The following is a 14,459-nucleotide window of genomic DNA, read 5'->3' as shown; positions in this document are numbered from 1 at the left end:
CACACAAACACACACACATACACAATCTACAAAGGAAGCAGGTGGAACAGAGGTGTCTGCCTCCAGGAAGCAAGAGTGTATATAGGAACATAGGTAAAGAGATTTATGGGACAATGTTCTGGAGGATCTTGAAGCTTTGGCACACAAATAATAATTTACACACCCTCTGCTTTCACTAAATGCTATGGTGGTAATTTCTTCCCTTCCTCAATATTAGCAACTCATACCATCATACATTATTTGATGGAAAATCTCAACATAAAAACAAATAGCCAAACTTTTGAGAAAGCCAATACAATGAAAGAGAAATAATAAACTTTACAAACCCAATAACTCATACAAAATGAATAAAGATGTCATAAGACAATACTTTGACATGAATACATGTGATGATATAAGTGTAATAAAAGCATAATAAAAGCATTATGAATAGTAGAAATTAGAGATATAGAAAATGAGGAATATAAAATTGCAACAGATTGGCTGACTTAGCAAAATAGATGCTACTGAAGAGTAAATTAGTAAAAAGTAAGAACAGGCCATGAAATTATTCTAGAATGTAGCACAAAGAGATAATGATATGGAAGGGATTAAGGAAAAATTCAATAAGTAGACTTAAATGTTCCAAAATCAGTTCAGTAAGACTTCTAAAAGGAGAGAAAAAAAAGAATGGAAGACAAAACCACTGTAAGAAGGGAAAAATTATTTTTCAAAATGATAAAAGGAACAATCTAAAATCAGATCTATTATAGTAATCATAAACCTTTATGCACCTAACAATATAACTCCGAAATATATAAAGCAAAACTAATAGAATTACAAAGAAAAAAATTTAAATTCACAATCATACCGAGAACCTTCAATTTAATATATTTAAACAATTGTTAAAGGAAAAAAGTTAAATAGGAAATTTGAAAAACTGCCAGGTACAGTGGCTGATGCCTGTAATCCTGGTGCTTTGGCAAGTCAAAGTAGAAGACTCACTTGAGGCCAGGAGTTCAAGATCAGCGTGGGCAAGAGATGAGACCCTTATCTCTACAAGAAATGTAAAAATTAGCCACCCGTAGCGTCATGTACTTGTAGTCCTGGCTACTCAGGAGCATAGGACAGGAAGATTGCTTAAGGCCAGGAGTTCAAGGATGCAGTGAGCAATGATCGCAGCACTGTACTCCAGCCTGGGTGACAAGGTAAGTCCATGTCACAAAGAAAAGAAAATTTGAAAAACAATATATATTTATATATATACTTTAGGTATTTAATATTATCAATGTTTTATATGTTTATATTATATACACTATATACTTTATATGTATGTAGATCTCTCTCTCTGTGTGTGTATAAATATAAATTTCTTCCCTTCTCCAATATTAGCAACTCATACTATGATAGATTATTTGATGGAAAATCTCAACATAATAACAAATAGCCAAACTTTTGAGAAAGTCAATACAACGAAAGAGAAATAATAAACTTTACAAACCCAATAACTCATACTAAATGAATAAAGATATCGTAAGACGCACACACACACAGACACACACACTTTACTCAAAGAAAGGATGTATAATCTTTTCAAAACACACATAAAACATTCCTCCAAATTGAACTCAAAATAGGCTACAAAAAAGTTGCTACCCTATGTATGGCCTTGAACACCGTTCATAATACAATAAAATTAGAAATTTACATACTTCTTTTAAGTCTTAGGTACACCGGAAAGCATAGAAAAAATCATAAATTATTATAACTGAATGACAATGAGAACATAATATGTTAAAAATCTATAGAAATGGGTAAGACATGCCTGGTGCAGTGGCTCGCGCCTGTAATCCCAGCACTTTGGGAGGCCGAGGCGAGTGGATCACTTGAGGTCAGGAGTTTGAGACCAACCTGGCCAACAAAGTGAAACCCTGTGTCTACTAAAAATACAAAAATTAGCCAGGCGTGGTGGCGGGCACCTGTAATCCCAGCTACTCAGGAGGCTGAGGCAGGAGAATTGCTTGAACCCGAGAGGCAGAGGTTGCAGTGAGCTGAGACTGTGCCACTGCACTCCAGCCTGGGTGACAGAGTGAAATTTCATAGAAAGAGAGAGAGAAAGGAAGAAAGAAAGAAAGAAAGAAAGAAAGAAAGAAAGAAAGAAAGAAAGAAAGAAAGAAAGGACAGTTCTCAGAGAAACATTTAATTCTAGCAACATTTAATAGAAAAGAAGAGATACTTAAAAATGAATACACTTACTTCCAAACCTCCTACCCTCCCTTTCAAATATCGCAGTGAATTAATAAAGATAAAGACACTAATAAAATGGTACACAAAATGTAAACTTGATCACAAGCATCCAGACTTGTTTTTAAAGACTGCTAATCTGGATAAAATGTTGACAAGTATAAGTAGAAAAAAAAAGAAGGCTGAGCAAACAAGCAACTCCCCCACAATATCAGGGAATGAAAGATGGGTATAACAAATACAGGCTGGAACCCCTGAGTATTGCATGATTCAAAACTAAATGATGTATATTCTTGGAAGATGTGAAAAGTTCTGGGAAACTATCTGTTGCTAGGATTGAGACTTCTTGAAAGTTTGTTGAGATTTTGCAGACCAGAGATTTGAAGAAATTACTGCTTTTAGAAGGCAGAGTGAAAGGGAACTCAAAACTAGAGTTCAACTCTTAGATGAGTTTTTTTTTTTTTCTTTTTGACTATGGAAGAAATCATTTAGGGGAAATTTACAATTCTTTCCTACCTCTATGGATTCTCACTTAGATTCCTCTGGTCAGTTGATAAGTCCTGTGATGAATGTTGTGGACCAGAGTTGGAGATGGGCATGAAGCCCATCTGATCTTCACCAGCATCACCCACATCTGTGGAGGCTGATGCTGAGCAACATCACACTGCAAGTGATGAAAAGGCCAGTGGTAAAGTGAGTGTGGCCTCCCAAGGAACTGAGGAGGAAGAGCTAGGAACTTCGGTAGATAAGTAGATGGCACAACCAAATTTGTTATACAATAGATAATATGAGCCTATATAACATCTACATTTCATTGTTTTCTACATTTTTCTGTAAAAAGGTAACACACCCAATTTTAAGGCTTACTGCCAGATTACTTTCCAAAAAGATTGAATTCAAGCATTCCCATATATATAAAAACCGAGGAATTCATTATTTGTAATTCAATTCAGTAAGTGAAAAATGACATTTTAAAATAGAGGATTTTTTCATAAGTCTGGTTCATCTACTATGGAAACGGCTTCTAAATATCAAAGTGTGCTTCTACATCGAAAACAAAAGTGTGGAAAGCAGAAAAGAACCACGTCCACTCCTCCAGGCAGATTACATGCTTAAATAATTCATGCAGACAAATGGAACCAGCACAGCACAAACAATACTGGCTAAATGTCTTCACCCCAGAAATTGTGTTTGCTGGTCTCCAAGCAGGGGATTTGAGTTTCTTTACCTTGTGCTGTGCACAGCACCACTGCTGCCATGACCCAAACCAGGCTGTAGGTAGACAGATGACAGAAGGGCATCCTGATCACCTGAAGACAGAAAGCAAAGTACAGAAATGGGGGTTTGGATTTGGACAAATCCAAGGAAGCTTCAATCTAATCGCTATTTCAGGGAATGTTGTAGCTAAGTTTTTACCCCCCAGAGAATTTTGGTTTTGTGGGAGCAGAACTAGAGGTTATAAATGGAAGAAATAACAAAGCATGCTCAGGATATGAGGAGGGAAAAGCAGCAGCGTGGCTTCAACACAATAGCAATGCCTGGCAATTTGGGGCCTTGCTCCTGAAGCCACCATTGTCAAGAGCGAGGTCTCAAAGACATAGGATCACTGGGGAAAACAAACTGGCTTAAATAAATACAGAAAATGCTGAGAATACAAATGTTATACAGCATCCACTTCCCAAAAAATCCATGTCTGTTAATGTTAAAAATGTAACTCAGAGGGTAACCACTTTTCAAGAACATTATTTGACTGCCTTGAATTTTGTTGACGTTGATTTTAATTCTGCAAGTCTTACATATAAACTGCATGTTTTAAAAAGCAGTACTGGCTTTAATTTTTTCCTTCGCTGCCTTATTTTCATGTGTCTGGGCAGAAATCCTCGGCCTTCTTATAAATCTTGGGAGTATTTAAGATAATGTTATTCTGGGCATCATCCTTCTATAAAATGATAAGTCAGGGTAGAGGCAGTTGAACTTTTCTCTGCAATAGTGCCATGGATCCATTCATCTGGTCTGTATGTATGTTCATACTAAGGGGCAAAGGAAAGAAATGTAACTTTTTCCTTTATTTTTTCTATATTTCTATTTTTCATAATAGAGATGATTAAAAAATGTAACTTTTATCTGTTTTTAACTGAACTTTATTTTTATTTCATGTTACTATTCCAACTGGAGATAAGAATTTACTTCCAGTCAATGTTGCATAATCTCTGTCAATTCGGTCTCTCACCACCACAATAACCCATAATTGTCCCAATCTTTCGCATTGCGTCTGCATTCCTGGGGGTTCACAAAATGCCCAGCTATGAGACAGGACTGCTAATCATTGATTACAACCATCTATTATGCTAGCATTGGCTAAAATGGCTGTGTTCCCCTCAAGTCATCACTGTCATTAGTTTGTGCAATTATTGCTCACAAGATGAACTGGTGCTTGCTCATGTTCTTCCAGGCTGTCCCTGGGTTCCCCTTGTGCTGGATGAAAGAAAATTCTACAAGGCTTTCTGCCTAAATTCCTGTGTATCAATCCATCTCTGTTTTACTGTTCACTTGCCATGATGGACAAGCATGCTGCTTCCTACAGTCCCTTTAGGGGACTGTGAGACACAGGTATTATTTTTTTCTTGGATCTCAACAACTACTTGCAGGTTCTATTTTCTACTCTCCTGAACTTTCCCATGTCTGGGGCCTGGACACAGGGCCTTATTTTGGGGATGCAAACTGGTATCTGAGCATAGACATCAATCAGTCCCATTTTGCTCTCCCAGCCTACAAAATATTTATCTCCCTGAGCCAGAAAAGCTAGTTCCTCCATCACTCTGCATTCATCCAATCAACCCTTTCTAGCATGAACATTATATCCTTGGTCTTTTAGCAATTAGTCTTTTGAAACTGGAATGCCAAGGCTCTTGGTATTGCAAAATTTTGGCTTTTGAAACTAAAATTTATTTTCTGCTTAGTATTCCTTCTCTAAGGCAATGGAAGCTTAATTGTCTGACTTGAAAGACCAGAGGACAAAAATAAAGTGGTGGAATAAAAAATCACACCAGATGATACATTAAAATAATACTCCAACTTATATTTTGCATAAGGTTACTAAACCACTAATGCTAACATTTATTGAACATTTATTATGTACTAGGCACTGTTCTTAGCACTTGAGATAAAGCATTTCATCCAATATTTCATATAATCTATATAGGAAGCACTATTATTATCATTTTCAAAATAAAGAATATGAGGAACAGAGAAGTTAAGTAAATTGCCCAAGGTCACACAGCTGTGAAGTGACAGAGAAGGGATTTAAGCCCAGGCAGTCTGGTTTCAGAGCTCATAACCATAATTACCACACTATCTTGCCTCCCCTATGTATAAAGTTTTGTTGGTTTAAAAATTTTGACACATCGTCACAAAAGTACATTGTTATTGCCTATGACCAAATCATTGTTGTGAGGAATTACCAAACTGCTATTCACACAGCAATCCCTGCTTCATTGCCCTGCGACAATATGTTAAATTCAATTTTGAAGCTGTTTTTAAAAAGCATTTAAACCGGTTTCCACAGAGCCAAGGAATCTCTGAAAGCCATTGAGTCATTGTCTAGAAGCTCTGCTAGTAATAAAGCATGACCCCATCTGTCACTACCTGCAGCTCAGCACCTACAAACATGCTACCCAATCTCATGTCACTGTGCTTTCCACCTTGAACACCAAGCTCCACTTCACCATTCTTTCAATGACTTGAAATTACCAAGCTATTTCCTACATTAGTTCTTTTCTCTTTCCTTCTGCCTAAGATGCTGTCAGTTGAATAAAAAAAACATGAAGGAATGATGAATAATTAAATTTATGAATAACATCAAATTAATCGTCATTTTACCCAAAACAGCTACTTTTTTGTACTTTTATCTCCCAGGCACTCAAGTCATCCAGGATGAATCATTTTTCCCCTACCTAGATATGGAATTAGTCACTTTACACATTAGATTCTCGCATGTGAAGTGTCTGTTCCTTGGTACCCATGTGAAGTGTCTGTTCTTTACCACCCTAGTCTCAGCTCATAACACTAAGTGTTTTGTGCAGTAGTCTTGTCTTCTACTGGAACTGAACTTTTGCCCATATAGTTGGCCCACCGTATCTGTTAGTTCTGTATCCGTGGATTCAGATAACCACAGATGGAAAATACATTTTTTAAAAAAGCATCTGCACTGAACAAACACAGATTTTTGTCATTATTGCCTAAATAATACAGCATAAGAACTATTTATATAGAATTTATATTGTATTAAAATTATAAATAATCAAGAGATGAGTTTATATATATGGGAGGATATGCATAGGTTATATGCAAATATTACAGCATTTCATATAAGGGACTTGCACCATCCACCAATTGGTATCTGTGAGGGTCTTGGAACAAAGCCCCCATGGATCCCAAGGGACAACTATACTTCTTTCATTTATTCTATTATTAATCATCTCTATTGAGTCTGACTTCATGCCAGGCACTATGGTAGGTACTTTGGAGACAATGGTGCATAAGGCAGATATAGTCCCTAACTTAGTTAAGTTTACTATCCAGCTTACGTATTTACACACTATTGACAGATTAATTTTCCTTAAATTCCTCTTTGTACAAGATGCCATCCTCTTCTATAGCCCCTAACTATCTAGAGAAAATTGTTCAAAGTTCTTAGCCTGTTTTCATTCTTGCAAATTCATTTCCATTGCCTTCCTATGTATCCCCTCCCTGCCAGCTAGCCTTTTCTACTTCTAAACGCACCACGCAATTTCCCGCCTTGGTATTTTTGCTTGAGCCATTCCTCCTACATGAAATGTCTTCCCCCTCACTTGTATTTATGTAAGGTCTTACTTTTATGAGCCTGATTACAGTCATCTTGCCATACAGATCCTCCTCTTTGGAAGCATTTTCTGCTTAGGTCTTTTGGAACTTTTAGTGCTCCAAGAAGATTCAAGCCTCTTCCTCCAGTGCCAAAGGGGTCCCATCTCCCTTTGTCTGCCATGCCACAGCTTCCAGATCTTGTCTGAACACACCCATCTGCTTTCCAGTTTGAGAGAAAATGACTACTTCCCAAATATACCCACCATATACCCCACACCTTGAGACACTGTTTCCAGCATGCTTACTACCTGTCAACACCCCTCACCCTCCGCCACTCCCCCAGCTATCAGTCTTTCATTCTCTCTTGTCAGTGAAAAAAATTATAGCACTAAAGCAGACTTGACAGTTTTGAAACTACTCCTGTTTCTCAGACTGAGTTAAATTCCTGAGGTTGGGACATTGTCTGCTTGTTTCATTAGAAACAGTCTCTTATTTGGCTCTGTCTATTCTTTTATGGTATTTAGCAGTATGATCATAGTCTTCCATAAAGTAGTGGTCTCTTGGTGCCTGTCTCATTGCCCCCCAAGAACCTCAATATCCACTGAATCCTGTTGCTTTAGCGGGATGTCCTGACCACTTTTTCCTTAATAAACCCATCATGGGCATCCCTTTCTGAAGTTGTATGTTCTTATCGGCTCCTGTTTAGCCCCATCTATTGCTACTATAATTTGAAGCTGATTTCTAGAATATTGGCCCATAATCACTTAAATGACCTTGCTTTAGGGTCAGGATCATTGCTAAAGGGTGGTATTCTACCTGTGGGAATCCCATCCCCTCATTCTCAGTGTTTGCCTTAACTAAGCCCTATTTTTGCCATTCCTTTTAGATACAATGACTTCCCTGCTGGAATTCATTTTCCTTATCACTCCAAGCTGGGTCTTTCTGTTTGCCTTTCAATTTCTCTGGGATTTTTATTGTCTTGTAATGGCCTTCGTCCTGTGGGCTCAGGAGCAGCGGGTCAGGGAATGGAGTTCTCAAGGATCTAAATCTCTCCTCCTTTACCTGCCACAAGGATTTCTCTTCCTTTTCCTGTCCAATGGGAGCCACTCAATTTTAATATCCTCCTACTCAATGGATTTGTTAATTTTAATTCCAGTCAATACATGCCCTTTTCTTTCCTTATGAAACAGCCATGACCTAAACTTAATGAGGGAAATTTCAAGAGGAAGTACCCAACCAATTCCAAATAACAGGTGTTTCACAAACATTAATCTTATATAATAAGCTTCATTTTTCCTCTAGCAAGAGAAGTTACTAACCAAGTCCCTTCATAGGTAGGGGTAGAAAATTACCTGGTAATCATTGATGGTGGTCTTTCCTAGGAGTGTAGCTGTAAGGAGAGGGCCCCCGATTGTCCTGGTCAGAGTCTGTGGTTTGAGATCAATGAGATGATAAAAATTGGAGCCAATATTGTCTCAGCTCTCTTGGGGCCAACTTGTACCCTGGAGGTGGTTGTGTGTGTTGAGCACCAGAGCTGTCATGGTCTGGGTGAAGACCCAAGATCATGTTAGAGACTGGCGTGCTGGAAAAGGGCTCTTCTTCAGCACTCACTCTAACTGCCAGAGACAAGGAGTCTCCATCACTATCTCCTTCACAGTATTCCTGATGGATCTTTCAGGATAGATGTCCTGGAAGGAATGATGTCTCGCCGCCCTGTGGCCTATCCCAAGTGCTGCCACATACCTGAGTGTCTTCTTGTCTTCAGCTAGAGAGAACCAATCACTTAGACTCTCATCCTGGACCCCATGCAGTGGCATCATAGTACACAGTAATACTGATCTTTGTGATGTATGTTGCTTTTTCCTTACATCTCTAAGGCTACAGAGAATTCAAGATTATATCATCTGAAGGTGCCATTAGGACAAATTATTCTTTGCAGATATATTTTATTATTCGATACCCAAGCATACCATAAGCATGCTATCCCTTCCTTGTGACTTCTCTTCCTGTCTTCATAGGTCTAAGACTAATAACATAGTCACTGCTCTTTGAGAAACCCAAGATGGTTCAGCTGCCTGAATACATACAGCCTACAAAGATCTGCTCACCCTGCCCATCCACTGCTGGGTATTATACTCACAAAGGCTTTGGTTTTGAAGTGAAAAAAATATATAACTCGATAATTTTCTCAGTATTACTGAGACTGTTCCATCCTATCTAATTATCTAGGAAAGTCAGAAAAAATCAGGCCAAATATTTCCTCAGGCTCCATTGCCAGTGCCCACCCAACACATTTTGTTTTATTTTCAGCTAAGGCAATTGTGGAGACAGATACTGGCATTCCAATTCTATGTGATATTTTTTAAACCATTAGGCTTCTCTGACGTGGAAATCCAGGCTCTACCAGAGGCCATGATGAAGAATGCAGAATGGACAAGCTCTCATAGAGAAAATCTGTGTTTTAGGACAAGAGAGAAAGCAGATACATACCAAACCATATATTGTGGACTGGGAGCCAGCAATGTTAAGAAACAAAACACAGTGATTGAGGCAAAGGAAATCAGAAGGAAAGCCTTACTCTTAAATAGATACATATTTTTATTTTACAGGTTTTTTTTCCTTGAGTCTGTGCAGAATAACTGAAAATACGACCAATCTGAAAACAACAGTATTTATATATTTACAGGGAGGTGATCGGGGCTAAAACAAATACTAGATTTGTGAGCAAAAGAAATCATTTTACCTCTCTGAGACTCCGGAAAAGTAATAGTACCAATCTAATGGTTAAAAAGACTAAATGAAGTAGTATATAAAGCTCCTAGAATACTGCCAGTAGAAATAAGCACTAAATAAATGTTGCTCTTATCTCACATAGTTATTATGAGAATTAGGCAATTAAAGCACTTAGTATAGAGCCTAGGTTATAGTAAATGCCAATACGTGTTAGGTAGCTAAAAAAATTAATCGATCAAATCATATAGGGGGAACTACAGTCCTGAAAACAAAGAAGCCCACTTATAACCCTTGCCATGCAGTCCAGGGTTCACAAAAACCTGGGTCTTACCAGACAGCTGCCCACCTGGTAGCTATATTGCCCCTATTCATGCCTCTTCCTCAGCAAGTTTCTATGCCCAAATCCACATTACCCCACATGTAGTCACAAGGACTTGGAAATATCAGCCTTTCCGCCTGTTTATGTGTAAAACGAGGTAATAATTCATTTTTAGAAGGATAGTTACAAAGAAGATTAACAGCATCTAGCTTGCAGTAGACCGTAGCTCACAGACCACCATTCTCCTTTGTTAAGAAAGACAGCGAAATCATTGGCTATGTGGTCTTGCCAACAAACCATACATGAAAAAATTATCTTGAGGCATTCATTGTATTTGGATTCTTATACCAATATCATTGTATTTGGATTTCATATACCAATGGGATATATGAAAACCTTCTCCGTTTTTTGTCTTGTAAGCTGGTTCCGAATAAACAAAATGTCTGTTTCTCTAGATACCCGGGGTTAACCCTTCAAAGCATTATGATCACAGAGCATTTCAGCTCTCTCAAGTGTAGCTTCAGCTTTAACTGATCCTTCATGGCTTCCCCCAGGCAAGGGCTAGGAGGGAGAAAGGGGCTGCGTAACAAAGAGGAGACGCAGGAGCTCTCCCGGAGAAAGCGAGCCTGGAAATCTGTATCTCCGCCGCAGCTTTTGGTGCCAATATGGAACCAATACAGCATTTCTCCTTCCCTTTTGGGGGCAGTTTAAAATAGGCTGTGCCTCCCCAGCTTTGGGAGCTGGAGCCAGTGAGCCGAGCCGAGCCTGCCCGGAGGATGCGCCAGCTTCGTCAGCGCGGATCAAGAGCCCCCGGAGTCCCGGCCTGGTGCATCTTTTTTTCAGGCAATTGGAATGGAGAATCTGGACGCCAGCAGCTGCCTGTAAACCACCCTTTGGAAGGCAAAATCCGCTTCTCAGCAAGATAAAGCGCTTAGAGAAAAGCGCTGCCATCAACACCGCTGATCTAGTCCCCGGACCAGATTGTGGCGAGAGCCGAAGCTCCGCGCCTTCCACTCGCCGCCCGCCCCAGGGCCACCGGCTCAACATCGCCCGCCCTGCGCCCTCCTTCCCAAGCCCCGGCCCCGCTCACCAGCCTCTCCATCCTCGCTCCTGGAGGCGCGCGCGAGCTGGCTGACTGCGGATGTGCGCCTGGAGCTCTGCTAGGCAGGCGGGAGGAGCGTCACCTGTGCCCCCGCCGCACCTCCCGCCTCTTCCTCCTCCCTAGACCCCCTCTTCCACTGCCTTTTCCCCACGCCCTCACAGGAGCGGAGGCTGTCTGTGTGGGGGGAATTAAATGATATTTATATTCAGCTTTGTCTATTTTCAGACATTTTTCCCTTTTCAAAGGTGACCGCTGGGGAAACTGACAAAGTGTTTGGAAAAAAAAAATCATTTTTTTTTTTTTCCATTTTCCTGCTACCTGGACTGAGAAAGGAAATGAGGTGGGAGGTTGTGGAGATCAGTTGTTGAACTGTTAGCTCTTGATGTAGTGGCAAAGGATTCAAGCTGAATTTAACCAATGGACTTTTTTTTTTTAAAGAAAAAACTTACATTTATTATTTTTAAATCCAGATTCAAATTATATATTTAAGCAATCAATTCCGTAATGATTTCACCTTTCATGATGTGATCAATTCTTTGGTGAAGAGTTTCCTTCCACTTGCATTAATGATGAGGATTCCTTTTTCCCTTCTCCTTCTCCTTCTTCTCCTTCTTCTTGAGACGGAGTCTCGCTCTGCGGTCCAGGCTGGACTGCAGTGGCGCTATCTCGGCTCACTACAAGCTCCGCCTCCCGGGTTCACGCCATTCTCCTGCCTCAGCCTCCCGAGTAGCTGGGACTACAGATGCCCGCCACCATGCCCGGCTAATTTTTTGTATTTTTAGTAGAGACGGGGTTTCACCGTGTTAGCCAGGATGGTCTCGGTCTCTTGACCTCGTGATCCGCCCGCCTCGGCCTCCCAAAGTGCTGGGATTACAGGCTTGAGCCACCGCGCCCGGCCCTCCTCCTCCTCTTCCTCCTTCTCCTTCTCCTCCTTCTCCTTCTCCTCCTCCCCCTCCTCCTCCTCCTTCGTCTTCTTGTTCCAGAGTGCTTGGCTCTTAAAAAAAAAAAAAAAAGGACAAAGAAATCATCAAGTGTTCACCTCCTGAAGGCTTTTGTGTTTTACTACTACCACCCTCTCATAAGGAGCTGGGACAAAGCTTTGGGGTTTTGTTTTTGCTTCTTTTTACAGACAAAGTCTCGCTCTGTTGTCCAAGCTGGAATGCAGTGGTGCGATCATAACTCACTCCTGGGCTCAAGGGATCCTCTCACCTCAGCCTCTAGAGTAGCTAGAATGATAGACGTGCAGCCACTATGTCCAGCTTTTTTTTTTTTTTTCTTTTTCTTTTTTTCCAGACACGGGGTCTTGTGTTGCTCAGGCTGGCCTGAAATTCCTAGCCTCAAATGATCCTTCTGCCTTTGCCTCCCAAAGCAGTGGGATTACAGGCATGAACCACTGCACCTGACCTATTCTCCCACTTCTTTTTTTTGGGGGGGTGGGGCGGGGGCGGAGTCTCGCTCTGTCGTCCAGGCTGGAGTGCAGTGGCGCGATCTCGGCTCACTGCAAGCCCTGCCTCCTGGGTTCACGCCATTCTCCTGCCTCAGCCTCCGAAGTAGCTGGGACTACAGGCGCCCGCCACCACGCCCGGCTAATTTTTTTGTATTTTTAGTAGAGACGGGTTTCACCGTTTAGCCAGGATGGTCTCGATCTCCTGACTTCATGATTCGCCCGTCTCAGCCTCCCAAAGTTGTGGGAATTACAGGCGTGAGCCACCGCGCCGGGCCCCTATTCTCCTACTTCTAACACCATAGACTAGGCTCACCTGATTTTGAGTTTCATATGAATGGCATCGTAGCATATGTCTTCACTTGCTTCTGGGTTTTTTACTCAACAGCAGATTTTAAAAATCCATCCATGTTATTGCCTGTAGTGTGGCTTATTCATTCTCACTGATGTATAGTATCCTATTCTATAAATACTGTCTATAACAATTTATTTATCTATTCTTCTATTAATTAACATTTCTTTGTTTTTCAAATTGGAAGCATTTTTCATAGTGGTGCTATAAACATTCTTATACCTGTCTTTTCACAAGCATATGTACATCATTCTATTACATTTATTTTTCCCATATATTTTCCTATCACTTTATTTTTAACCTTCCTCTATTAGAGAAATATTAACTGCACACTTGGAAAAAAAATTCTCCCACCTTGGCCTCCCAAACTACTGGGATTACAGTTGTGAGCCACTGCACCCAGCCTTAACCTATTTGTATGTTGTAATTACTGATATAATAGGACTTTTAATTTTTTTATATTTTATTTTAGTATATTTTCTTCTGTCTTATCTTTCATTAGGCTAAATATTATCTTGCTACATTAACAGTTATATTTTATTATTCTGCTGTTTTCTCCTAACTTACTAAGGACAATACATATATTTTTTTTTAAGTCAATTTCTTAAATTTCCCAACACGTATACCTTAGCATAATTCTCCTCACCTCTCATAATCTTATTTTCTAATTTTTTAAAAATAAAATCTTACATTTATTATTTTTAAGTCCAGATTCAAATTATATAGTTAAGCAACCAGTTTCATAATGATTGAGGCCAGGAGTTCAAGATCGTACTGGGCAATATAGTGAGACCCCTGTCTCTACCAAAAAATAAAAATAAATTACCTGAACATGGTGGCACATGCCTGTAGTCCCAGCTAATCAGGAGGCTGAGATGGGAGGATTGCTTAAGCTCGGGAGGTTGAGGCTGAAGTGAGCCATGATGGAGACACTGCACTCTAGCCTGGGTGATGCAGTGAAACACTATTTCAAAAAAAAAAAAAATAGCTTAAAAACAACATTTTTAGGTTAAAAGAGACTTGGGACACAGAAGAGTGAACAAAAGGGGAAAAACTCCCAGCCATAATGAAGCATAAACATTGTATTAAAAACCCTTTGAAAAAGAAGAAATTTGCTTACATAATTTTTTTAAAAGAAAGGTCTGCAGGAAAAAGGGAAAAAATGACATTTAAAATTATTGGACAGATTTAAAGGAGCATTCAGAATTAATATATCACCTTAACTATATCAGATGTCAATATTGAGCAAAAGAAGCAAACAAGGAACTCAACAAAATGAGAAGAAAAAAATATAATAAAACTAAAGGCAGAAATCAATAAAAACGAACACAAATAGAATAAATATAATTTTTTTTAGAGATTAATTGATCAAACGGGTGGCATGTAATACTCAGAAAATTATTTCTGTAATACTCAGAAAATTATTTCTGTAATACTCAGAAAA

The 14,459-nt window shown here is 39.6% G+C and overlaps 1 protein-coding gene across 8 annotated transcripts in view; it reads right to left on the bottom strand.

The window, feature by feature from the left end:
* Positions 1 to 12,134, bottom strand: part of CD200 (CD200 molecule) — a 30,447-nt gene extending 18,313 nt beyond the window's left edge. Inside the window, exons 1-4 of one of the 8 annotated variants that reach the window (XM_034957076.3) lie at positions 11,208 to 11,366; positions 9,556 to 9,573; positions 8,418 to 8,492; positions 3,452 to 3,533 (exon numbers count right to left, since the gene is read on the bottom strand). In XM_034957076.3, coding sequence (XP_034812967.1) covers positions 3,452 to 3,533; positions 8,418 to 8,492; positions 9,556 to 9,573; positions 11,208 to 11,219 — 187 coding nt within the window. In that variant the 5' untranslated portion in view covers positions 11,220 to 11,366. Of the gene's footprint in view, positions 1 to 3,451; positions 3,534 to 8,417; positions 8,493 to 9,555; positions 9,574 to 11,207; positions 11,367 to 11,733 lie in introns of those variants that run through there. The other 7 variants (XM_003825091.7, XM_034957077.3, XM_034957078.3 and 4 more) reach the window with 7 other exon arrangements.
* Between the last annotated feature and the right edge of the window lie 2,325 nt (positions 12,135 to 14,459).

The sequence above is a fragment of the Pan paniscus genome, chromosome 2 (genome assembly GCF_029289425.2).
Source record: "Pan paniscus chromosome 2, NHGRI_mPanPan1-v2.0_pri, whole genome shotgun sequence".
Classification (NCBI taxonomy): Eukaryota; Metazoa; Chordata; class Mammalia; order Primates; family Hominidae; genus Pan; species Pan paniscus.
This window is presented reverse-complemented; position numbering and strand designations above follow the sequence as displayed.